Source organism: Gymnogyps californianus, chromosome 2 (assembly GCF_018139145.2).
Source record: "Gymnogyps californianus isolate 813 chromosome 2, ASM1813914v2, whole genome shotgun sequence".
Taxonomy (NCBI): domain Eukaryota; kingdom Metazoa; phylum Chordata; class Aves; order Accipitriformes; family Cathartidae; genus Gymnogyps; species Gymnogyps californianus.
The window spans coordinates 119,578,853-119,606,300 of NC_059472.1; the positions used below are offsets into that span (position 1 = coordinate 119,578,853).

The following is a 27,448-nucleotide window of genomic DNA, read 5'->3' on the forward strand; positions in this document are numbered from 1 at the left end:
CCTGCCCCTTCTTCCCAGGCTTAACTTTACTCCCAAATTCTCTACTTCTTCCCCCCTTAGCAGCACAGGGGGACAGGGAATGGGGATTGCAGTCAGTTCATCACACGTTGTCTCTGCCGCTCCTTCCTCCTCAGGGGGAGGATTCCTCACACTCTTCCCCTGCTCCAGCATGGGGTCCCTCCCACGGGAGACAGTTCTCCACGAACTTCTCCAACATGAGTCCTTCTCACAGGCTACAGTTCTTCACGAACTGCTCCAGAGTGGGTACTTTCCATGGGGTGCAGTCCTTCAGGAACAGACTGCTCCAGCATGGGGTCCCTCCCACAGGAGACAGTCCTCCATGAACTTCTCCAACGTGAGTCCTTCCCACGGGCTGCAGTTCTTCATGGACTGCTCCTGTGTGGGTTCCTTCCACGGGGTGCAGTCCTTCAGGAACAGACTGCTCCAGCGTGGGTCCCCCGCGGGGTCACAAGTCCTGCCACCAAACCTGCTTCAGCGTGGGCTCCTCTCTCCATGGAGTCACAGGTCCTGCCAGGAGCCTGCTCCAGCGTGGGCTCTCCATGGGGTCACAGCCACCTTGGGTTGCATCCACCTGCTCCGGTGTGGGGTCCTCCACGGGCTGCAGGTGGATATCTGCTCCACCGTGGACCTCCATGGGCTGCAGGGGGACAGCCTGCCTCACCATGGTCTTCACCACGGGCTGCAGGGGAATTTCTGCTCCGGCACCTGGAGCATCTCCTCCCCCTCCTTCTTCACTGACCTTGGTGTCTGCGGAGTTGTTTCTCTCACATGTTCTCACTCCTCTCTCCAGCTGCAGTTGTGCAGGTTTTTTTCCTCCTTCTTAAATATGTTATCACAAGCGCTGATGGGCTTGGCCTTGGCCAGCGGCAGGTCTGTCTTGGAACCCGCTGGCATTGGCTCTATCAGACATAGGGGAAGCTTCTAGCAGCTTCTCACAGAAGCCACTCCTGTAGCCCCCCTGCTACCAAAACCTTGCCACACAAACCCAATACAGTAACTCATCCCTGGCTGCAGATGCTGAGCAACGAAATACACGGACCCACAAGGCTGGGCAGGAGTTAAACATCAGCATGGTCAGCTAGTGGCTCTTGTGAGCAGGAGGTGGATGGCTGAAGAATTACTTGACACTGCAAAGCAGAGAGAAGAACTCACCCTCACTGATCCCATGACTGAGAAAACCACACAAGCTGAAGAGTCTTTCCTAGCACGATTGTCTTGTTATCTCTGACTGTAAAAAAAAAAGCTCTTGGTTCCCCCCTCTACCAAGTAAATTTTTTTGCTTCCCTCTTAGCACAAGAACTGATGGATGCAGAGGAAAAGCAGAGTACTGAACATGAAATAATGCCTCCTCCATTGCCTTTTTTTAGCTTGCTTTTCTCCACCTGTCTTTTCTACAAAGCACACCTCATGATGGAAGCTTCCAAAATGAGAAGACAGCGCCACAGGCAAAATCAGAATAGGTGATTTCCCCCCTTTGTTTTTTCAGAAGTCTCTTTTATAGAGATTTCCATTTCTGGTTGCCACGGGCTCTCGGCAGCAGGAAGGCTGACTGAGCATTGTTATGAAATGTCATTCTTAAAAGTCTTTTTATTAATATTTTCCCCAAATTTATTTGTTTCGATAGCAGAAGATTTACCGCGAGTTTTAGAGTTATGTTCAAAATCCATGAACACGAAGGATGTTGAAACTATGCAAAAACATATTGCTTTCCAAAGTAACATTAATAATACATTTGTAGATATTGAGACTCGCTCTATACTAGTTGAGACAGAGTATGGATGTAATGTATTCACAAGCACTGTGGATAAATCACCTCGATAAATTCTTCATGCTATACTGTAATCTCCAAAAGCTCTCTGACTGGTAAAAATCAGCCTTGCTAATCTGTCTGCGATTCTTCTCACTATCTTGTTATTCATCTGCCAGTGACACCTGAGGCTGAAACAGCCAATGTCTTTATACATCTGGCACCACAAAACAACTTTCCTTCACAAAAGATAGTCTTGATTGTTTTTAAAAAATACTAACACAAACCTGCATCCTCCTGCATACCTCACCCCCATGTTCCCCCTCAGCATATCAGATCACACTTTAAAAATATACTTATCTGTGCTTTGGTTCTCAGGAAGGCAGTAGTCAAAGCTTTTCAATAATTTCTACTTAATATTTAAACACAAGAAATAGTTCTTCCAAAATCAGTGAAATGGACATACTGCATGATAGTCCTTTCTTAACAACAACAAACATCATATTCTACTCACAGCTAAACTTTGGAGAAATACAGCTCTATAAGCTCATGCATTACTTTAAAAATCAACTGTAAATACTACTTTGATGATTTACGTACCAAGGTGAGCCAAATGCTTGGTCTGAGTTTCATTCCCTCGTGAATGCTGCTGCCCAGAACAAACACACCTTGATGCATCCTTTGCGCTAGATCACGGGCTCGGCAACATACCACTCCTATCAATATAGTCACTGAACAGGAACAGAAACTCTTGTCACAGCCAGTGACAATATGCCTCCAGTCCAAGAAGTGAGACACACAATACGCATTTTGGAGATACAGCAGGACCATGTGTGATCTCCTTTCCTCCATGGATATAAAGCTTGAATCCCTTCAATCCACAGGACGAAAGAGACTTTACACTTATCTATGTCATGCTGAAAAGCATCACCTCTGTTAGACCTACAGATTTCACCTTGAAACACTGAAGACAGATTTTCCAGTCTCCCATAAGTCACGAGACAGCAAGTAAGAGGGACTCTATCATAACTTTGCTGCATTGTCTGAAAAGCCGAATACAACTTGCAAATTAAAATTTGAGAGTAACGTCTCTACTCCATAAATCTCACATTTGGGATTAAATATGTTAGGATAGGTGTTGGTAATGTCATAATCAAACACCACCTGATTTCCAAATGAGTATCTGGATTCATGAATTCATTTGGATTCATCTCCCATCCTGACATTTTGACAGCAGGCACCTGAGGGTGCAGAGAATGTTCCCTATAGGGGACACATCCCTTTGAGGATTAAATGTAGGATTATTCAACCAGGAAATTTAATTTTAAAAGACAAGTACTAGGAGACAGTTTTCTTTTTTCATTCATTCTTCACACTTTCTGTAATAATCTGAATACTTCTAAAAATAAAAGCAGAAGGATGGCATAACCAATGCCTGTTAATAGAAAAATAATTGGCTTAAATGAAGCACACACTCATATGCACAAAAAATAAATGGCCCAACAATTCTTTTGAGAGTTACAATATTTTTAGCCATATGGTATTTCTTATTAATTGTTATAATTACTAACTAAGAGCCAAATGTATGCTCGGCACTGTACAACACATCCAAATACTGTCAACCCCTAGCCCAAAATGCTTCCAGTTCAAAAGATAAGACATGTAGGAACAGAAGATACTGAGAAATGCAGCGACAAGAACAACAGCCCAAGGTCTCCCCGATATTAGGAGGCAGATTGAGCTTTACTCTTGCAGCTGCATCAGGAACATCCCTCCTCTGAGAATGACAAAATAGGTTCTAAGCCTTTTCTCCTCCACAGAGTCAGCAAATAAAAAGAAGCAAGAAAAAGGGAACATGTTTTGAGGCTTAACAATGCACACCGGCTCTACAACATATTTTGGGCCTTTGGCAATTTATGCTAATTGAAAGTAACCCTCAAGCTGTTCTTTCTGTGATGGGGCTGCTCTGGAGCACAGCCAGAAGCCATGCTCTGGCACGGCTGTGGGAAAGGCATGTTACTCTGGTAGGAGTGAAGCAGATTTAACTGGATGTCCTGGTTTGGGCTCGGTGCTACAGCATCCCCACAGCTCTCCCTGCTGCCAGGTTCACTGCCCTGCCTATTTTACATGAGGCCAGGAGCAGGGAGCACGCACAGGAGGGAGCAGTGGCCTTCTTAGGGCTGCAAAGAACCATGTGAAGTCACCAAATGGCGTCATCATCTTCTGCAAGAAAGAGGGATATTTTCCATACTGGGAAAAGCCAGTGAAGACAGGTACCTTGTAATCGAGAGAAGCTTAATAACCAGGAACATTAAGAGATGCTCCCAATAACAATTCAGACCAAGACATTTTCCTCAGAACTGCCTGTGATTTCTGAAACAGATTTTCCTGAAACAAAAGCTAGTCAAGTCTACATACACTGCAAACCACTCACCCCAAGTTTTCTCTGGCTCTGTAAACTATAAGCAAAGAGGACCTTCCTTTTTCCTTTAGAAGCCCTTCCTTGGATGATACACACTAAGCACTCTTTGTCTTATGCTGTCTCCAGTCCATCCATCTCCATCTCAGAGGCCAGAGGATTTATATCTGATTCCCTGTCAGTCACACACATGCTTTGCAGTGACTTTGCAACTAATGGTCCCAGTCATAAATGTCCCAAGGGCCAGGAAAGATGCACTGCAATATGCATAGCTGAGGCCCAGGGTCCTGTTACTCTATCTTGTAGATGATCTCTCTCCTAAGGGATTGCTCTGCTTGAAAAAAAAGCTGCTAGTGTCCATTCCTATTAAGCTGTATCAACTACTCCATTCCTGCACATCCTCCTTTGTCTGCTCCTGGGAACTGGTCTCAGAGCATCCTCCTTCCCTAAGCACCTATTGCTCTTTCTCCAGTGCAGGCTTCATCCTTAATAAATTTCAGGGCACTTCTGTGCAGCACAGACTGTAATGTGATTAACTTTATGCTTCACAACCTCAGCATTAAGAAGTAGGTCCCGGGGCAGGGATTTGACATGAGGCTTTCAGGCATATACAGGGCCTTAATCAGAAAAACAGCTCTTCCTTCCTGAAATAGCAGAACAAAACAGCTTTGAACTAGGTGAAATAGCCAGTTGCTCTAAGGAAATAACACTGCCAAACCCGAGCACTACTGAAGTGAAAGACATAAAATGGGAGATAATTGCTCCATTCTACCTCCAAGACAAGGCCAAAAGATCACAGGGTTTGAAACCATTTTCTTTCTCTCCCTGTGCTTTAAGGGTCTGAATTAACTCTCTCTATACAAGTGGTTTCACCTGCAAGCATACTGTTGTCCATTTATCAGGTGCTCTCATTGTTTGCTATCTTCACTTTCTTCTCTTTGACATCTTAATTGTGGTGTCTGTATGTTAATTGTTAATGCCCTCAGCAATGAGAATCTGTGATACCATAATGAATTTGTAGCCTCTACAGCAGCCAGTGATATCTAATGCTTTAGAGATAATACAAAGTCATCATTTTCCTTCCCATGGGATGCTAACTTCAAGAAGCAGTGCCTTTTTCAAAGGCATAAAGAATTAGCAACTTCATGTTAAAGTACAGAGAGCCCCTCACAGGCTGGCTGCAAGGGAATTCCAGCAGCAACAAAGCCCTGGGATTTACAAAATGGACTTATAATCTGGCCAGAAATCATGCTGGTTTTCACACAGTTTACACAAAAGTACTGTCACTAATACTCCATGGTTCACTCTGAAAGCCACAATGAAATGTGATGTGAGGTCTTGTATAAGTGCACAAATTTTCAAACTCTTTTAGGTTTTCCTGCAATGACTCATAACTACTGATGACGTTGGTTATCAAGCTATTTAAGATCAATTTTTCTCAGGGATGAGAGGGAATTGCTTGTTCCCCTTCTAGCAATAAGAAAGGTCCATGGGTTAAAGACCACAATGAGATAGAGTCTGTTGTATGGTCTGAACATTTCCATCTAAGCAATATTTTAGCTTTCTATGCAGAGCATGCTTTATTCCGTCACAGGACTGGACATGTGCTTCTACTGATGATGGCAGTGGCTTGAAAGATATCTATATGCACCAGCAGTACAGAGTAAGAACAAAAGTAGAGCGAAAACAAAATATGCACCCAATAAATTCGATCAGTACAAGTGTTTTAGTGGGTATATGAAATACACCTACAGATTGCAACTATACCTGCAATAGGAAATGAATATATCTGCTTTATTAAGAGGAATATCCAGTCATTTCTACACACACCCCCCCCCCCCCCCCCCCCCCCCCCCCCCGCATTGCTTCCTTCCCTGATGATCCCTTCACTGATAGGACACAAGAAAGGTTTCTTTTCCTCCTTCTCCTCCCAGCAGCTGGAATCTCTTATAGCAGAATTAGGAAGCAATGTCTTGTGAAAGCTACTCTGACCATGGCAAGCTGCATGGCAGCGTGAACACGCAAGAGCAGCCTCTGTGGACCAAATGCTTGTGGGAGTGTATAGAAAGGACAGAACACTTCTACTAGTGCATGAGACAGATCAGCTCATCAGCTGTAACATTTTAAATTGGAGACTTAAATTAATTGCATAATTTCACTGGAACCTAAAGTAATTAGTTAACGTTTGCACAATCCTGTGACTTTATAAAGTACTGAGTAAGAAGCATTTGTTACCACTACTAGGAACTGTAAATGTGCACTCGATTCAGTGCCCCTTCTTTTCTTTTTTTCCTTTCTTTATAACCTGGACTTAGTAAGTACTGATTATTATTCATCAACTCTGAAGCAAAAGACTTGTTTTCTGCACAGGATTACATAGTTTTGAAACAAAGTTTGCTGCCTTACATTAGGAGAAAAGGGATCAGATTTTCCAAAGTATCTTGGCACTCCATATCAAAGAGACGTGCCTAGTGCAATTCTTAAAGGCAGCTGCAGAAATTTCCTACTTAGCCACCATAAAGACAGCAGGTTAACCTGCTTAGGTACTTAGGAAAACTCACTGAGTGCCCAACTGAGTTATTAAGCATTTGCTGATTTGGAAAACCTGGGCCCAAAATCCTGTCCCTGTCCCTGGATATGACAGGAGCCTGGTCTTGAGTGAAAAGAGTAGCTCAAGAACCATATCATCATCACAGTATAGCAGAAAAGCTCAGTGATGGGAAAGCTGGCCGGGCGACACCGCAATATTCCTTCAAAACCTGGAGTGGTGGGTTCCTCCCAGGCACTCATGGTGCACATTATAACAGACACACCAGCCAGCATGGGTACCCAGCTCCTCCACCCCGAGGAAACATGGCCTTGGGGTTGCGGTTCCCTTGCCTTCTCTAGCTGAAGGGATGTGACATGCTATAAACTTTCTCTCCTCATTTCCAGAACCCTTTTTTGAACCGAGTAGAGTAGTGGTTTTAAGTTACTGTAGCAGGGGTAGAGTATTTTTCCTGCCAAGGTCACTTTTCAAACATCTTTTGTGGGACATATAACAAACATCTTCCTTTTATCCAAGAATAATGTGGGAAAAAAAAAATCATGTGAAATGAGACTGTGGGCTTTTTCCAGACCTTGGGAACACATCCTGCCCTTGAGGTTTCAGGCATTAGAGGATATACATAGTTTAAACCGATAATGTACTACAAAACAATACATTCATACCAATTATGTATAGGCCTTGATTTGTCAAGGAAGTTTTGCAGATGCTTATCTTCAAAATAAAGACCAGCCGGATGCACTGCTTTGAGAAGCAATGGCTTTATTCCAAAGGCTAACTTAGATGATGTTTCACAGCAAGTTTTTTTGCAGGTGGAGTTTTGAAGTCTTTCATTGAGTTGAATGTGCTTAAATTTTGGCATACGCTCAAGTTCTTTGGACATCTATTGTAGAACTGGAGAGGACATCTATATATTTGCTATTTAGAGATGGGACAGGGGTAATACCCATCACATGCTGCCAAGCTGGATGACACTTTTATATGTATTTCTTCCAAACTGTTTCCACAGCATGCCATGAGCTTGGTTTTATAAGTATTTCTTCTAAACTATTTACACAGCCTGCAGTGAGATACAATGGACACATACATGAGTGACTGAGGTTGCCATAACCTCCACAGTTAGGTCTTCCTTGTTCAAAAATAATGGGATGTAGAGTGCCAAGGGGTGGGTGGAGGGAGAAGAGTTCAAAGGCTTTGCAAAAAGTCGAAGACATTTTTAACACATAAAAGTTCCAGCACCTAAACACGGTGGTATAAATATCACTGTATTACTGATTCCAGTGGTGCGTGTTCCTGTGCATGGCAGTTCACACGTTGGGGAATACCAGGTAACAATGTATATTAAGTATCTAACAGCCATTTTTCTGTCTCGCAGGAACACTGTCATAGGCATTGGATAATTCATGGACGTTAGACACCAGCGTGCGTGCTGACATAAAAATTTTCTTATTTCAAATTACTGGAACACAGTCCAACAGCGATTCAAGCCTATGGCTAGTGGCTGCTGTAGAGGCAGTCTGCCTGGTGCTAAGAGCTCTATTTACATATTTAACTGCCTTTGCTGGATTAGGGCTTGATTGCAGTATTGTCAAAAACATACCAATGTCTCTTAGGCACAGCTAGCAAGAAAAGAAGGCTTTGGGGAAGGAAATAAATGTTTGACAGGATATTTTTGTTTTGTAATGCAACATATCAAAGCAAGCTGGAAACATGAAGGCTGGGAATAAAATCCCAGTCCTACTAAAGTCAATGGGAGTTTTGCCACCGAACTCAATAGGACCTATATTTCATGGTCGCTAGGCCCCTGTCTGCATATCAGCAACATTTCTTCCTCCACTTGACTTGATGCTGAGTCTCAAAGACACACACATGAAATTGCACAAGCTGCTAAGTCTTTGTTCCTGAAGTTTCATTTCTATTAGAGATGGATGAATAGACTTTTGAAAGGGAAAATAGAGAAAAGTCATATTTGTACTCCTGCCTATTCACTCTCCCTCTAAAACCTCTCTCTCAAGGCTTGAGGCAAACAATACTGACTCTAAAATAGAAGATTAGACAGATACATTGTCGTACAATGGGGATTGCTTCAGGTCCAAAACACAAATAATTCACAACATAAGATGGAAATAATATTGTGGATTCATTTTTGACCTATCAGATTATTGTTTTAACAAGACAGAATGGAATTTTAAGACCAAATCCTTGCAGTATTTTCCAACTTGGGTAAACGTGCATATTTACATGTATGTATTTAATATCTCTTGGTTTTCTAGCATAACGGTCATGGACATTGTTACCAGAGTGTCCCACAACTGGTGTGTGAATGCTTGATGAATATGAGCACCGGGAAGTTATTCATGTTCTCATTAATTTTGAAAAATCTACAGGGTTCAACTGCAAATACTACCAATATAAGCATAAAATTGAAGGTACTTAATGCCAAGAACATAATCAGACTATCAAATGATATGTGCAAAGATACGAATTGCTTGCTTGCCAACAGAAAGAGCAAATATAATAATGTAACTGTTGGCTTTTTATCCCAAATTCAGTGTCAAGGACTTAAACCATGACCTGAAATTCTACAGCCGCAGGCCCATTCCACATCTGTCTGTGTTTCAGCAAATCTGCAAGAACAGTGGAGAAGTTTTGACAATATGTTAGTTGTTTGGGAGGGTTACTATGTCCTAAGTTTGTATCTGCTCTTGGCAGAACTAGGCAGAACATCCCCTCCCCAATAGACGTACCTTAAATTCTTTAATGAGTTTGTGCAACCTGTGAAACACTACCAAACTGTAATGTCTTTAAGGGCAAGAATGTTCATGGAACCAGCAAATCTAAAAAAAATATTGCAAACTATTCATGGGAACAATCTCAGGTTTAGAATCACAAGAGTCACAGAGTTGTGCTTATCCCGGCAGCGAGCAGGAACACGCTCTCTTGTGTGTGTGCAGTTGAAATCTCACTAAAGGGCATATCAAGGACACTGGAGCCTACATCTGATAAGAAAATGCATATTCAATTTAATTTCTTTATAAGGTGCATCAGTTTGCTTTTAAAGCTCTCTAAAAAGGTCTGTTTTCCAGGAAGGGATCACAAAATGGAAAGTTGCAGCTTCTTTCAAGAAGGCAAAGTTTTTGCTGAGAAACTGAAGCAACAACCTTTAATTGAATTCTGGGAAAAGCAAGTGTTGATGGACTGCTTGCTGCGAGCTGCCCGATGGGCAGTCTGTTACCAAGCCACGTGACTCTCAAATACAAATGTTCCAGCCCAGTGAGTATCCCAAAAAGCTTTGTACATGAAACACTGCATACCCAGAGGCTGTTTACCTTTCTAATTTTTAAGCAAACCAGATGGAATCTGTTGGTGGATAACCACTCCCTGTTGCTCTCTTTGCTCAAGCTAACACCTACCAGCCTAATAGAGCACAACAAAAATGTTTTCTTTTCTCTCTGCGAGTCCTTGTGAATAATAGGAAGAGACTCTCTGCTGATCTGTATCAAGTGATCCCCAGTACCATTAAGGATACATCAGCTGTACATTTCTATCACACGGATTAATTATATATAGCTTGTGAAAACTGAGAGCCCTCTGTAGAAGCAAGTAGGCTCATTTGCACTAAGGACACAGTACCTAGTGGTCACAGGATCAGAGGGTTTAATGGGAGCTTTTGAAATAATCTAGATGACCTCTGTCTCCCGAGAGATGTTTTTTTCCATTCGGTGCTTCAGGGGCAGACTAAAATCCTCCTGACTAGCCTGTTCTAGCGTTTCAATGTCCTAACCTGCTAAAGCATTTTTGCCTGATGTCTAACATCAAGCTTCCTGCTCTATAAATCCATTTCTTCATGTCTTATCTACTACTATGGGCAGAGAACAGGTTATTCCCCTGCTTCTGGCAGTAGCCTTTTTTGTACTGTTACCATGCCTCCCCAATTGCTATAAACGAGCCATGTATAATTGTATAAACGAGCCATCAGTGCATACCGTCTTATTAATACCATGTAATTATTCACAGACAGTACTTGGCAATAGAAACAGGAGTTGGTGGGTGTTGGTTCCTATTAGAAGCAATAGGCATTAGGAGATAATGCTGCTCAGCACCTTTCAGAAGGCACTGAGAATTGGGTCTTCTCTAAAACAGGAATTTGACAAACTCACATTGCTTATCAAGTATTTATGAAAAGAGGCATGAGCCCCTGGACTTGCTTCAGACTCAAATGGAGCACTGGCTTGTGCTAACCCTTTCTACAGGGTGAACTTCACTGCAAAAGACTTAACCGAAAGGCAGTCAGGCTTCCAGTTAAAACCGAGGAAGGCGAGCTGCATCCACAGCAAGGGGATACAAGATTTGTGACAGCCTGTGTTATAAGGCACGGCCACTCACTGCCATTTTTGCTCAGTTTGCTACAGAGAGTGGCGCAAGCCTGCACATAGGAGACTATTGATATTACTGGGCATTGTGCCAGGCCTCAGAGATGAAAGAGTGATGCTTGGGAAGGCACTAAGTGATAATGGCATGAAGAAACACTCAGACTGGCGTTTATTTCCAGATGCTATGGTGACAGGTCCTCACACAGACACTGGTGCTGTAAGTAAACAGAAAATCAAAGTCCTTCCATTTTTCAGGAAAATAAATGTCTGAAGAAGAAAGTCTCGTATACAGCTCATGTGCCAAGGGCTTCACCAGTTACCTTGCTCTACATTTTTCTCTAGTTTATATGCAACTTGGAAGCCCTTAGTGAACAGTACATGCATGGTAAATTATAATGTGCATGTTTTATTACAGAAAATGCAGACATATTGTGGCTCATGCTGTAGGGCTTAAATCATCACATTAGGTCTTTATAAAAAATGGTGATCGCTCAGCCTCATGGGAAAGGCATTTGCATCTTCATCATTACAGAGGCAACAAACTTCATCCATAAAGATGTGCCTAGAACAAATGGCAGCAAATTGTAGACACATGTTTTGCTTTAATTGGTCCTCATCAACTCAATCTAGCTAGTGACTTCAAAGAGCTCTCACTAAGAAACCTCTTCCAAATTCTTTGTTTTAATCTTTTTATGTTTTTTTAAAAGTCTTACAGATTTCAGATTAAATAGAATCTTTGAAGATACAGTTTGAAAGCACTGCTTCTTTACAGTTACATCACATGTTTAATTACTTATTCATAAATTATGAATGACTAGAGGTAAAGTAGCATCGCCCAGAGCCCCTGTCCTGGGCCAAATGTAGCACTGCAATTTTTGCAAAGTCTACCTCTTGACAACTGGGATCAGATTCAAGCCAGCTACAACCACATTCAAAAGAGCAGCTGCTGCTAGTGCCATTTTCACATACTATTCTTGATGAGCATAAATGGATGGAATATGCTGGTTTTGGAAAGCACAGCAGAAGAATATGGATGGCAATAGACGGATTACATAACTCATCTAAAATTCACAAAAAAAAGACATATGCTACATTTAAAATCTTATTTGGATATGGGCCTGACTTTTAAAAGTACAGCTAACAAATCCCACTAGTCTGTAAATCAGACAAATATCTATATAAGCCTTTTCTTCTAGCCCCAAAGCCAAGCAGTCCTCATGAGTACGAGGGTCTCACTGTCTCAGACAGTGCACAGACACAGCTGAATACAGCACAAATGAACAGAGGTGGAAACGAATACACAGAAGAGTGTAGCCACTACTGGCACAGCTGGGACTCAACCAAGGTGTGACAAGCCCCACAGCAACCCACCAGTGTGGGGATGAAACTGCTTCTTCCTACATTCCTTAGCCACAGGCACGCTCACACAAGCACAGACAGAGCACTCTCCAGCTGATCACTGTTTCTACAAAAACCACCAACACTTTGTTCAAGCCATCCTAGTTTTTGACTCTCAAGAATACATACATAGGGCACTTCTCGCTATAGCCCTAAGCCTCAATTAATCACTCATAACACAGCAGACAAGATGAAAATGCTGCCACATCAGAGAGGCAGCACCATGGACCCACTTGTTGCAGTTGCAGATGAGGAAGGCAGGCAGGCGTAGGACACTGGTGAATCAGCCCAAAGTAGAACATCTTCTTTCAACACTTTCCCTGAAGGTTTGGGTTTTTTTCTTCTCTGTATAGTAGCAGCAATTTTCCCTCTTTTGTGTAAATGAAACAAATAAGACCATGCTGCAGGCCCTTCTTACAGCATAAAGAACAGTTACAGGAAACACATTAAAGTCATTTCCTTTTCCTTGATTGCAGAATGCACTCTCTGGAGATTGTTTTTAGCATTGTGGTGCAACTGGGAAAAAAGTGAGGTTAAGTAACACACCTACAGTGCATCTAAAAGAAAACTGATTTAATAGGACTTAAGTAACTTGGTGGATCTTGCCATAGGCTTCTTACAAACCAGCCAATCAACCAGCCAGTGAAAAAAACTCATTCCAGATGCCCAAAATATCTCTTACATAGCTATAACTGTTGCATTTGTTAATGATAACTACATTTAGTACACATTTTTGCTGCACTCAGAGAAATAAAGCAGTTTGTTTATCTGTCAGTAGAAATAGTATGTTCAGAATCCATCTTTTCAAATTATATCATGGAGTTCACAATATTGTTGCCTATTCGTACTATATATGTGTGTGTATAGATACATACATAGTTTGCTCAGCCTTTCCCTCTTCATTTTCAGTGTTCCTCTATTTGCTGCCTAGATCTTCAACATATTACCCTGAAAAATACAGTTTAAAGCAGCAGGGATAGCAATGGGGAATGCTGCCAAGCAGGGAAGCATGAGATTTAAAAAAAAAAAAAAAAAAAATAAAATTTACAGAAAGACCCAACACTGTGGTAGGCTGGATGCAGAGTATACCCTCCTTTTTTTCCCTACCATGTTGGTAGAAATGTATTCATACAGTTCAGTTTCATATTTTCATTACAATGAACCTAATGTTGGTCCAGCAACCGAGATAATTTTAGAATTAAGTTACTATTCAACACGCAGAAACATGTCAAAATGTGACAAAGTATTCTAGGTCCTTAGCTACTGTAAAACTAACACAGCCCCCACTGCTGTCAGTGGGTTTCTGGTTACAGCCCTCCCTGAGGAGCTCTTCCCCCATTGCACTCCAGCCAGGCACCCAGCCCCTGGGAGCCAAAGGTGTGCTGCCGGGCAGGTCGCCTAGGCACATTTGGCCTAGCTTTATGCTCATGAGAGCAAAACGATCTTGGGTGCACCTCTGGAGTCTCCCCTCAGATGTCAGGAAGACACAGCTGAGTTTCTCCTATGTCACAGGAGAAGCTGTAAATAAGAATAGGAACACTAGCCAACCTAGCAAAGCAAAAGAAATCTCTCACTCCATACCCTGATGACAATGAATAAAGCAAAGTTATGATATTAACTAGATTTCTGTAACAGTCCATAAAATATTTGTTAGACTTAATTTTCACACATGCCAATAAAAGTAGTAGTCCTTGCACTGCTCATTCCATGCATACTAAGCATGATTTTCTGGTTTCTGTCTTGCTTGGACCAGAATAAGAAAAATCCATACAGAATTGTCTACAAAAATACGTATCTTGAAGTCAGAAATTCTGCTGAACTGAAAAGACAACATTAAAAAACCTTTTTTAGATTCTTACTGTGAATTAGCAATTTCCTTTGCAAAACACATGACAGCAAGTGATTACACTTACATTTCGTCTATTCTTATTTAATCTCTAAAATTTTGAAGAAAAGTTGTTGCTTGTGATGTTGACACTGAAAATTGTCAGTCTACAGATATGCCCGAACAGTGTCAATACTGTTTTACACCTAAAACTTTGCCTTACTCCCATGAACAGGGGAGGCAGCCCCCATCTACACAGTTTAAATTTCACCTGAGTCTTTTTGCTGGACTTTCATATTGGATGGACTGTTCTGAAAGCCAAAACTTAGAAAAAAGAAACTAGTGATCTCAGGAAGTGACACAGAATGTAGGTCTGTGTGAGTCTGGAGCTCCCTTCCCTCACTCATAGATCTTTTATTGAGAGACCACCACCAAACATGCCAAGTGGGACGGATCCCTTTTGTCCACTGAGAACTAGACAAAAAACATGTTTACAAAAATGTTGCATTATTTCTTCCAACCACCATCCTCTGCTTCTACATCTCATTTTTCTGAGGGTGTTCATAGTTGCAAGGCACAGCAAATCACTTTTACTCTTGTACAAAACTCTGCAGAATCAGCTGATACTTCAACTCGTTTTTTTAATGCATCTCCAAATATCTCAGTTAACAAGATAATTTAACTTCCATATGGTTCCTCCAGGTACCTCAAGCAAGGCACATGGTTAAGTACCTCCCTGAATTGTGCCCTGTATAAATATTACTATCTTATGTAAGGATTTTAATAGTTCCTTTCTTACAGAAAAAAAAATTAATATTTACTTACTAAACAGTTGGCAATAGAGGACCTGTAAGCTTCTCTTCATGGTATCATGTGGTCCTGCTGGTCTGCCAGTTTATTCATGATTCTGTCAAAAAAATCAAGAGAAGAAGAAAATTATTTATTACAAAATATATGTTCTGCTGTTATACCTGTTGATTACAAAGTAAGATGAAGCTTCACAGGAAAATCATATTGATTAGCAATGGTGTCCTGGTTCGGCTGGGATAGAGCTAATTTTCTTCCTAGTAGCTGGTATAGTGCAGTGTTTTGGATTTAGTAGGAAAAGAATGTTGATAACACACTGATGGTTTTAGTTGTTGCCAAGTCGTGTTTATACTAAGTCAAGGATTTTTCAGCTTCTTATGCCCAGCCAGCAAGAAGGCTGGAGGGGGCACAAGAAGCTGGGAGGGGACACAGCCAGGACAGCTGACCCAAACTGGCCAAAGGAATATTCCATACCATATGACATCATGCCCAGTATATAAACTGGGGGGAGTTGGCTGGGAGAGGCGGATCGCTGCTCGGGAACTAACTGAGCATCGGTCGGCGAGTGGTGAGCAATTGCATTGTGCATCAATTGTTTTGTATATTCTAATTCTTTTAGTATTATTATTGTCATTTTATTATTATCATTATCATTATTTTCCTTCCTTTCTGTCCTATTAAACTGTCTTTATCTCAGCCCACGAGGGTTTTTTTTTTCGATTCTCTCCCCCATCCCACTGGGTGGGGGGAGTGAGCGAGTGGCTGTGTGGTGCGTAGTTGCCGGTTGAGGTTAAACCACGACAAATGGGAAATCGCCTAACTGCGCTTTGCTTGTGTTTAGCCATGCTCTCCAACAGCTTGGCAGTGAAGGGTAGAGCTGTGGCCAAAAAGGGGAAAAATTCTCAAGAGTATACAAAATACACGTACTGACAATTACTTTCATGTTGTGCCTATGACTTGATAAAATAGATCTCACAAGAGTCTTTTTAGTTTGGAGAAAGGGTCCTCACTGGAGGAGCAAATGCGAGATGCAGACACCGCCAGGCAGCTGTGCTGGGCACACGGGCTGGAGTCTCCTCCCTGAGTCTCACCTTTTTGCATCTCTCAAGAAGTACAACGAGGAGAAAGTCCACCCTCCTTTCCCAATCAAAACTTCCGTGGTGCCAAAGGGGGGAGATCCCAAACTGTGCTGAAATGGTAGCACAGAGAGCAGCTTTGTCCTGGCAATTTTTAGCTTCACGTTAGCCAGCTGTTGTAGCTCATATCTCCTCCTGACCTACCCCACCAGCTACCTGCGCTGCAGCTAGAGCTGTGGCAACTGGAGAACCTTCTCTATGTCCCTAGAAACTTTCTATTTCTCCTGAACTGAACTATCTTGGTGTAGGAGGGAATCTCATAATTCTTGTAACTACTGTATGAAAATGGGATGTGGCAAAAATATCTGACCACCCCATCTCCCTGACTTTGCACACTTGGGGAGTGACAAATAACATTTTATATGTCCTCAGATGGTATTTTCAAATACTTGTCACAGATATTTTTCACCTCAGTTTTAAAAATATTATGAAAAAATAAATCTCAATCATGCTGATATTAATTATTCACATAGGGAGGAAAATAAATGGATAAATCAGAAGTGAAAAGCAAATGTAGTCCCAAAGCGCTGCTGTGAGTAATGTCTCACTGAGTACCCAAAGACAACACAGCACTTAAGCTCTTCATTCCATAAAAAAGCATTTGCTAAAGATTCATAACCAACTTTGAAAGACAGGACACTGAGATCATCCTCCTAAAATGCCTCTTGTCAATATTAAATAGCATGTAGTATCCTCTATTTTTCAGTTCAACATAATTTCATCTTCCGAACTCCTGGGGACATTTCTGAGTCATTTTAACATGCCCCCATATAAATTTTTCAGAGCTTATTTAAAATGCAATCTTGAAGACATAAGATAAACAAGTCAAACCAATGAATAACACCTTTGAACTGAATAAATGCTGAAGAGTTTGTGAAAACAGAGCTATGTTTGACTTTTATGTGGAAGCCTCAAAAGGATCGTGACTTTTCTTGCCTATGTTTTGTAACAAAAGATGCTTGGGTTTTGTTAAGTTATTAGATACGGAAATTCATGTACACAAACACTGTGTTTTGGGATTCTCCCACACTTTCCTTTCCATTTAAAACTGGACCTTAAAAACATCTAAGTAACTTGCAGAAATGTGAGTATTTGCAAGGTTTTTTCTCCTAAATGAAAGCAATCATCTGTGAATTAATTTACTATTTTTTAATCAAAATCAGAATTAGACTCATGCCATTGTTTGATCATGAAAACTTGCTGAGGGACTCCTGTTCACACCTTTCTCCTTAAGGTTCACCCAACAACAAAGCAGACATAGTAAAAAACCTCAGTCTTTATGCATAAATAGACATCATATAGTCTATTACAGCACTTTTCAAAGATGCATATAGAAAAAGTCTTTTTAGCATGCATTAAGATATTAATAAAAATATATGCAGGAAAGGACAAGAACCAGATAAGCCACTGACAATGTAGATTCCATATCCCCAAGGACTCTGCTTGTAAGTTTGTATCAAAACAGGATTTACAAGCACTAACCCATCTGAAGTCATAAAAATACAATGGAAAAAAGGGAGAATCTGAAATTGCAACCCTAAATCCACATTATTTACTTTGTACAATTTGAACTGTGCTTGGCAACTGTGATATGATACAGTTTTTGGCCATGAACGACAGTTTTTTTCATATTTCTCTTCCATCTCCATGTTCATGCTACCCACAATGTATAAAGGTATTTGCTTATAAATTCTGGTATTGTGGTTAAAACAAATGGCATGCTTTTGTGTATATATTTATTTAGACAGGACTCTTAGGGTAATTTACCCTATGCTAAGAAATAGGAACTAGTGTGCATATGGGGAAAGAAACAAAGATTAGCACTAGAAAACTTTCACTATGTTCTGTTGCCCTCAGTTAGAAGATTTATGTTTTTGACTACATGGCCATAAAATTATACATAGAGAACTCAGTGAAGATGTACAAACCAAATGTTGCCATGAGTTTACAACCTCTCAATTTCTTCAAAGTCCTCAGTGTGACTTAGCGTTAACAGAATAGAATAGTTCAGTTGGAAGGGACCTACAATGATCATCTAGTCCAACTGATTTAAATTTAAAAACGGGTGGAAAACATTGCAATTAAACTTCCCATAATTTTTAATACCTTATTTCTTGTGTACAGGAAATGCATGCAAACCAAGGATTTATTTTACAGATATTGTAAGGCAAGAGACATTTTATGAGATTTATTTGTATACCTTTGGAAGCCAAATCACACTTTCGATGGTTTTGCAAAGACAGAGACTGCTTGCAATGACTATCAACACTGCACAAAGTTCAGGCAGATGAACCAGCCCATTAAGTGCCTGAATCAAGACCTGACATAAGAACAGAAGAACCACTGCTGCATCTACCCAGGTGAAAGCTCCAGTGAGCCCATTACCCTGTCTTCAACATTAGCTGCTAGCAGGACCGTAGGGAAACAACATGTGAAACAATGTAAGTGTTACACTCTGGCATAGCTTGCTTTATTTCCAGCAATCCTGGATGATCATTAGATCATTTAGAATCTCTTTTTCAAGCTGAGGAATTCTCGTCTTTTTGTTTCTTCCATACAGAAGATATATCTTATGTCTGATAATTGTTATGCCTTAAGCTGTACATATCCCTTCCAGTTCGGATCTGAGGAGCAGGGAATAAAACTGCATGCAGCCATGAAAACTTTGGTGTGTAATACATTTTTGTATTGAACAGTGATGTTTCCTGTTTCTTCTCTACTCTGTTCCCAATTCTGCCTACGATTCTCTTTTCCTTTGTGACTGCTGCTGAGCTTTACTCCACTGTTTTACAGAGCTGCCTGCTACAAATCCCTGAGTGGCAATAACTCATCTGGAGTCCATCCTCAGGTACGTAGAGCTAGGACTGTTTTTCGCCTGTGTATGTGACTTGGCAATTATCAGCACTGAATTTCATCTGCCATTTTACCACCCAATCACTTACTACCATGGCATTTCTGAGAGATGGCAATGAAGGGCAGAATTATTATTATTATGTAACAAATAGACACCTATTTTATATAGCAGCTTCTGAAGTTGCCACAGTTTCAACACTAATACTCATTTCAGCAGCTTCAATCACAGCTCAATCATGGAAAATCTTCTGTACCTCTAAGAAGAGAAAGCAAAGTTTCATGGTTAGGCATTTGAGAAGCTGCAGAGGAAACCTCCTTTCTGAGTATCAACCCATGTCCAGCCATCACAGTACTATCTCATGGCCATGCAGGCACACCTAATCCAAAAGTTATTTTCCTGGAAGTACCTGGGTTTTGTAGTCTTTAGCTTATGAAAATCTTTTGCAGGTCTTCTGTGATAAATACATTTATTTATCACAAGCAAGAAAGGTTACATATTGAGTGGCTGGTAGCTGAGAGAGCTCCAGTTCACCAACCCATGTTTTCTTAAGTATTTGAGCATGCAGTTTTAGGCACTAATACGTTAGCAGAGTTGTGCACATGCAGATGGAAAATGCAGACACAGAGCCAGTTCCTGACCTTGAGCAGATTAATGTAAAACCAGAGTATTACCACCTGTTTTAAATATACCAACTGTCACTTACAAGAAGAAAAAAATACTAAGAGTGAGCAGAAATAGAAATGGTCCTGGAAAAAAATAGATTTGGAAAATGTGTGTTAAACTTTAATAATCCAAAATCTAATCTGAGTACCTGAGTTTTGTACCCATTTTATCCTCAGTCTATTCTTTAACACTTCCCTGAGTTTTCTTAGGAGTACACTTCTCCAAAATATTAATTTTAAAACATACTGTGCTTTAATGTTTGAGAAGCCATTCTGAGTATTTGAGGGAATTATCTGTTACAAATATACCAGATCTTTGATTAAGTTTTTTTTTTTTTTTTTTTTTCCAGAAAGAGTCTTAACCTTGATTTCCTAGATCCATATTTAGGTCTCCAAGTAAATGGGCATATTCCCAATTACTCTGAACACCCACTGTCTCTCTGAAAACCAGGAAATAAAGGTCTAACTATGACTTTTGGGTTTTTTCTATATTGTCATTCATATTGGTGTACCTACTGATATATTTTGAAACAAAGTAATAAAGCTAGTGCAAGTTTGTACTCAATTCAATTTCAATTTAGAAAGACCTATCTTCAATAGTTAAATTGGTGGAAATTTGTATCCAGAAAAGGTGTCACATGCCTAGCCTCAGAGACCTGTGTTTGAAAATATCGGCTAAGCATTTGGTATCTGAAATGGACTTACATATTTTGCCCTTTTTAGTGCACAATATTTCACACACAGTTTATCTTACACAGGATGATGAATAGATGTGTGACATCCCTATGGACAGCTAGCAATATTGTCTTTCACAGTAAGTGATCCCCTCAACGTCGCAGCTAAATTAAAGAGGACAATGAAGACATAATGATGAATAGAAGACAAAAGAGTCCAAAAGAGCTGACAGCTCCCGGCCATTCATTATGTCTGATGGGAAAAAAATACCAACGGTGCCTTAAATTAAAGAAGAAATGGAGGAGAACAGAAGATGAGTGTTGAGGCAAAGCTAACAGTCAATGGAGAACCCTTTTTTCTTTGTGAATCTGTCAAACAGAAACCAGGAGACTGAAATAAAGAAGCTGAAAAAACAGTAATGGAAAGAGGAGACAGGCAAAAGACATCATCCCATGAAGCACCCGAACTTTATTGTTATTTCTGATTGCCTTCTCTCCTCTACGGATCATTCTGGAAAGAAGAAAAAGCTACATCACTGGCAGTTTTCAACTGTATTATTCCTGGTTCTGCAGAAAATGAAAGAGAAAAAGAAGACACACCCAGAAGTTCTTCTATCTCCAATCGTCATTGAATCCCCAATCAAGGAAACACAGCCTTGATCCTTTTAGTATCGCACTGTCCCGTGATGTTCAACGAATGCCTTACCAGACAGCCACAGCAGAGGCTCCTCACTTACAACTCAGAGAGCCGTGACCCCCCCAGGAGTTACACACCTTGTGTAAATTCCACCACCAATGTCTTCACCACTGCTTACCACAGGTTAGTCACTTAGAGGGTATTCAAGCGTGCCTCATAAAAGGAAGCAGGCGTACTCTTCTTGACTACACAGGGCTCAAGCGCAACTTCGTGTTTTCAAGTTTGCGTGATTTGTTTCTTAATTCAATGGCCTACTTCCACAGTCCAGCTGTTATTTTGCAAAATTTATATCCCAAAAAGCTTCAGGGCATGCTAATAAGAAGATGATTAACTTGCAGCAATAAGATTCCTCTGAGCAAGAATTCTGTGTTCTTGTTCAACATGTGCCACGTTGTCTGCTGTGATTTATTTCCCACTGCTTGGAACGTGCAAACCATCGTTACTATCTTTCTTCATAACATTCTGAGTGCAGCATTTTTTATATTTATGTTCCCTTTATACTTAGATCTTTTAGCACTCTTTGGAATGGATTCCTCTTTGCAGATCTAAGAAAGAGCAATTCCCATCTACTTCCACTATTATCCTCAAAAGTGCAGACGCTTTGCTCTCCTAAGGTCTCTGAAGAGTAGGGTCTACCCTCAGGATATCACAGCTGATCAGAGCTGGTCTTGCTGGCATTGTGTAGACCTTATGTGCATAAGGAATAGTCAGGTAGGAGCTGAACTAGAGATGCTACCATGCTTTTCTGCATATACAGGACTTGCATCCTATGTAACATGGACTTAGAAGCAGAGAATCTCATACCATCCAGAAAAAAAAAAAACCAACCACCCCAAAGTCTATCTTCTCTCTGCATTCAAATGCAGAGCATCTACAATCCCCACTGGCCCTGAGCCTGATTGTGGTTATTCTTGTATTGGTGTTTGAATCCATGCCTTCCCATTACCACAGAGAGAAACACAAATCAAGAAAAACACACAGAGAAAGCAGTGTCAATACACAAGGAAAACCTGACAGTAATTGCTCCCACTTCCCCAATTTCCCTGCTTCATCACTAACTTTTGAAATCCCAATCCCCCCATCTCTGCTAACATAATAGTTCAAATGACTGTGTTCCCACAGGTCTCCTCCCAGCTGTGACAGTGTCTCCATGAACAGTCCTAGGCTAGATGATCACTTAAAGGCTACTGTCATTAGCGTGGTGAGTGGAGGACATTGCCAGCTAACTCATTCTTCATCATCTTTCTTTATTGACGTGTTGAACCTGGGGCATGTTGATGAAAGGGAGAGGGAAGAAAGACCTACACTCTTGGGGTTCACTGTCATAAAAATAGATGGGCATGAAGAACCTCATGTCCAGGTGACCATGGCCAGGGGAAGAACTTAGTCTGAAAAGGCCAGGTAACACTGCTGTTGCCTTTGGCTGTCTAATGCCTTGGCGCCTGTGGTAATCTTATGAACAATCACTGAAACAGCCAAAGGCAAGCATTGAAAGGGTAGGGAAAACTGAGATGAAAAATACCAGGGCATAAATAAAAGGTCAATTCATGTGAGACTTCCCTGCTTTGATGTGTGCCTGCCCTCCAGCAAGCTTGAGCCCCATGACCTTTTTGGAAAAGCTGTGACAGACAGGGTTACTGCCTTGGCTGATTATAACTGAGAAGTCCCAGAGATGGAGATCAGAAGAACTATAAAGCACTAGGCTACTGAATGTCCTTCACACTCCATCGATAGTGCAAGGGACTTTATTTCTTGATTTTGTTCCTAATTATACACCATTAGCAAATACTTTTGAAGGCAGCTCCAATGGGAGAGAAGTCTGAACATCAATTGTTCTGGTTGCTTCTTGTTCCCACGGGTGCACAGACATGACTGTGTGTGTGTGTGTGTCCAGTTGTAGAATAAGAAGACAAGAAGCCTCCTCTCCTTTTCATCATTCATCTCTATGGAGCTCTGAGAAGCTAACATCTTCATAAGGATCAAACTGACTTAGCAGCTGTAGGGATAATTAGAATTTGGTCATTAATACACATTAGGGGTGGAGAGGAGAAGACTTCTGTGTGCATTTTAAAACTTTTATATGGTTGAATTTGGATGCAGTAGCATTTATGTAACAGAAGTTCCTTTGCTCCATTTTTCTCCTACACCATTACTTAAGCTACAGTGCTTATTACTTAGATATTATTTTGTTGAAGTTATACCACACATAAAAATACTTTTCCACTTTTGCCAATTAGTTCCAAATGAATTAACCATCTGGTTACTGTTATCAAGTTATTATACATCAAAGCTGAAAGACAGTCCCACAGGTCAGTGTCTATTTTCTGCAACAACCTAACACTGGATTGTGACACTAGTCATTTTAAGGCACTACAGAACACCATTAGATACTTTTACTTTACAACAAATCTATTGCCACAGAAGGTCTTCTGGGTGCCCATTTGTCTTCTATTGCTTAAAAAGGCAATTTTTTTCTAGTCACAGTACCAGGGTGCCATTTTCCAGGTGGAGGAAGTGACTTCTGCCACTTGAATAACATGAAAATCTCTATTATCTAACAGTAATACAAGACATACAACACATACCTGAGCCGTTCAAACCTCTTCCAGGAAATCTCACATATGCAAATATGTGCTTTGTAAATTTACTTCCACTGGAAAACTAATAATAATATATTAAGGTCCAGCTACATAAATATTTCCATTATAGTTCTTTCTTTTCAGTTACTAATGGCCATTTGAAACTTATCTTTGATGATGAAATTTTATTGCACAGCTTGAAATATGCTATTTTTGCTAACTGTTTGAAGAAAAAGAGTCCAATTTCTCTGAGTTTGGAGAAGGATCATCTTTCACATTGCAACACACACACACAAAAAAGTGAAACAACTGGGTCAAGAAAGTTGTATAGAAATAGCCCTTAGTGAAAAGAACCTTTCACTGTCCTCTTGAAGAGACTTTTTTAAAAAAAAAATGAAATATGATAGATTTAAGACTAAGTTGTGTAATTTTTCAAAATTTTCTTTATGGGTCTTAGGGGAGCCAAACCAAAGAAAACCTTTTAATATCGTATCAAGTTCATGATGAAAATTTCACATGCTGCACTATGCCCAGGAAGCGTTCAGCAGTGTAAATTGTCTGCTCTTTGACAGGAAAACTTTATAACCATTGGAAGCTCTCCTGCTAAAAGACTTTCTTGGCACACGAAACTGCGCTAGTTGAGATATCTCTATAACTTCTGGGAAAATAAAGAAAATATAGCTCGTTCTTCCTTGTCAATCACAGCAGGGAATGGACGTAGAAACAAGCTCCATTGCCACATCGCTCTTGCAATAGCGTGTTTTCTCCAGAGGATCTCCCACGGTGTCTCACCTGCCTCAGGGTGTCCACAATGTGGATGCTGACATTTGATTTACTCACCTAAACTCCCTCTGTAGAAAACAGGTAGATTGGCTCCTCTGAAGCCTGATGCGTGTGACCTGTTTAAAATGCCTCTGTTGAACGGAGGAGACCCATCCCTTACGTGGGGCTGTTTCTCTCCATTGAGTTTCAGAGGGCTGAAGGTCCACCATTGTTTTCAGCTCATAACACTGAAAATGAGGATGCCAACATCTGTACAAAGGAATCCCACCCAGTGCTTTCTCCAGCTACAGGGATCTCAGGGTTTATGGGGTTAACTTCTCTGCAGCTGTGTTAAACTGTTCCCTTGTTCCTATTGTGTAGGATACACAATAAAAGAGACTTAATGTAAAGAACAGGCAAGCAAATAGGTCTGCCTGCACTGTAACAAACACTGGAGAGCTGGAAAAGGGTATATCTTTGTGAAGCAGCTGAAATCAGGCTTTTCACATTATTCAGCTTGATTAAATGTAAATATTTCAAGTAGAGAAGAAAAAAGGGTGCAAAAGAGAAGATACTATTTTCCCTCTCTTATAATATGGTACTGTATTCCTAAGGTTGATCGATTGGGTCAAATTTTCAAGAATGGAAAGCATCAACTGTAAACAAAGAGCAGTATGCATGCTCTGCGTGTCTGAAATCTAGGCCAAAATACCAGTTTAGTAAAGATGCTTGAGTATTCAAAAATGCAGGCAAGTGCCTTGCTGTCAAACATACCTGTATTGTAGCACTGAAAACACTGTTACACTGGCCCTAGGTGACTTTAATGAAAATCTGTAGTAGAAATGGAAACATCTCAATATAACATTTTAACTGTAAGATCATCTCCCCTTTAGTAAACACCACAATTATCCAGCTAAACAAATAACCCTTAATAAACCACCACAAAGAAGGCTCAATATTGTGCATCACCGTTATGTGATTTACAGCGAACTAAAGATGTGAGCTAAGGAAGGAAAGTGCCTGTAATTGTTTTGACAAAAATCTCACAAACTGGGATTCAGCTTTGAAAACTTTAACTGTAAAGAGGGTCCCTTTTACTAACTTTCCTCAAGAGACTGTAAAGATTAAGAAGATCGAGGGATATACAAGAAGAAAAGGTCAAGATAGACTAAGTTTTGACCCATCTCTAGAGGAATTTCAACTGACCTGATGTAAGATAAGTACAGAAGAGCCCAGCCCACAACCCATACATTCTGCTTTGTCTCCCAGCTCCCTGGATAGTCTACATCTATAAAGCACAGAGGAAATAATTGCCAATGAAGGATGCCAACATAGTGCTCTTCTGACTCCATCAGAACGTGTATCCAGTCCACAAAACCAGCCTTTTTGAAAACTGAAGATGGGTGAGGAACAAGAGCTTTGAATCAGCTCACAGTGCCCCACCAGCATATTTTGGTTTTGGCCCATCCTATTGTATCAGACAAGATCACATAATTAAGGAGAACACAAACACCTCAGCTGCCAAAAAAATTAAATAAAAAACAATGAATTTATTATTGCAATTTTGAATTGCACACGTATGTTTGTTTATGTATGTATATAGCAGATGATGGCTATGTTTTCTGCTTGTCTTGCCTTATTTCCCTGTTTCCTTATTTCCCTGTTTATACTAGTATGCCTCTCCCAGTGACAAAAGGAAAAAAAAAAATAAAAAAGGAAAAAATTAATAAACATATATGGCATTTCCTCTTTTTCTTTTCAGTGAAAAGAAAATCATACTAAACTTCCCATCAAAACATATTTTTAAGACTATTTCCATGTCAGTTTTGGATGGAATGTTTTGAACCAGCTCTAATCATAATGTGTAAGTATAGCATAAGGATCTAATTTCACAATGACAGGTTATAATTGACATATACAAGTACCTAAGATTGGAAGAAACATTTTATTATAGTTGAAAAAAGCATGGTAGGAAAGCATAACCACCTTTTGAATTCTTAACCATTCAGTCTCAATGGTGCATTAATATATTTACCAGTAACCCATACTGTTGGTTTTTTTAACTGAGCATAAATTCCTAACAAAACCAACATGGTCTATAATGATATTTTAGTAAAAATATCAGTACAGTAAATAAACATGAAAGGTTGGGTTTTTTTAAGACCTCCTCGTGTGTCTTGCCAGATCCTCTTGCCCCCATGACAGGGTGTTAGTTCTGGGTCCATCCCAACTGAACTGTTTTCTAGTTTCCTTTGCACAGCTATTTTAGAGCACACATTCATCTTGGAATAAAGTCTATCACTTCAAAGACTAAGTCTATATGAAATAGCTTCTTCTATGAAATCATAACAACTCATGCTCTAAGAATAGAGACATCTTTGGCAGATTTGGATGGATGGATGCATAAACGCATGTACACAATCATACACCACAGAAAGTAAGATGATGTCTTGACCTACGTCTCCCTGGTTAAATCTCCTTTTAACAGAGCCATTTACTACCTCTCTTATAATCAGACGTTCAATATAGTAAGAAGAGGAGGGAGATAAAGTGAGCTCTGAAATATGACTGCTCTGCTTTGGAGGGCTGATCAACATACACCAGAAAGTAGAAGAGTACACTCGCTTAGACTTGACATTTCATCTGAGAGTTTATTATGACTGTGTCTAGTTCAAGGGACATCATTTATTTATCCTCAACTTTCAGCCCCAGGGTTTGATGTCAGAGGAAGAAGTGGCCTCAGAAAGAATAGGGGACTGCCAACCAGTGACCCAGTCATAAATAGCAACCCCTTTTATAGAAGAATATTTTGCACACCATTTTGACACAGCAGGTGGGAATAAAATCAAAATTTTACATGGCATCAAACAGAAATATAGCCCCATAAAAATCTAGGTTTGGAGGGAGGTGGCAGGAAATAGGCTTTTGGTAATTTCCAAATTATTCATT

The 27,448-nt window shown here is 40.4% G+C and overlaps 1 protein-coding gene across 2 annotated transcripts in view; it reads right to left on the minus strand.

The window, feature by feature from the left end:
• TMEM108 (transmembrane protein 108) overlaps positions 1-27,448 on the minus strand; it is a 171,518-nt gene that overhangs the window by 73,181 nt on the left and 70,889 nt on the right. For both annotated transcript variants that reach the window (XM_050891940.1, XM_050891943.1), the window contains exon 3: positions 15,154-15,235. In XM_050891940.1, coding sequence (XP_050747897.1) covers positions 15,154-15,193 — 40 coding nt within the window. In that variant the 5' untranslated portion in view covers positions 15,194-15,235. The remainder of the gene's footprint in view (positions 1-15,153; positions 15,236-27,448) is intronic.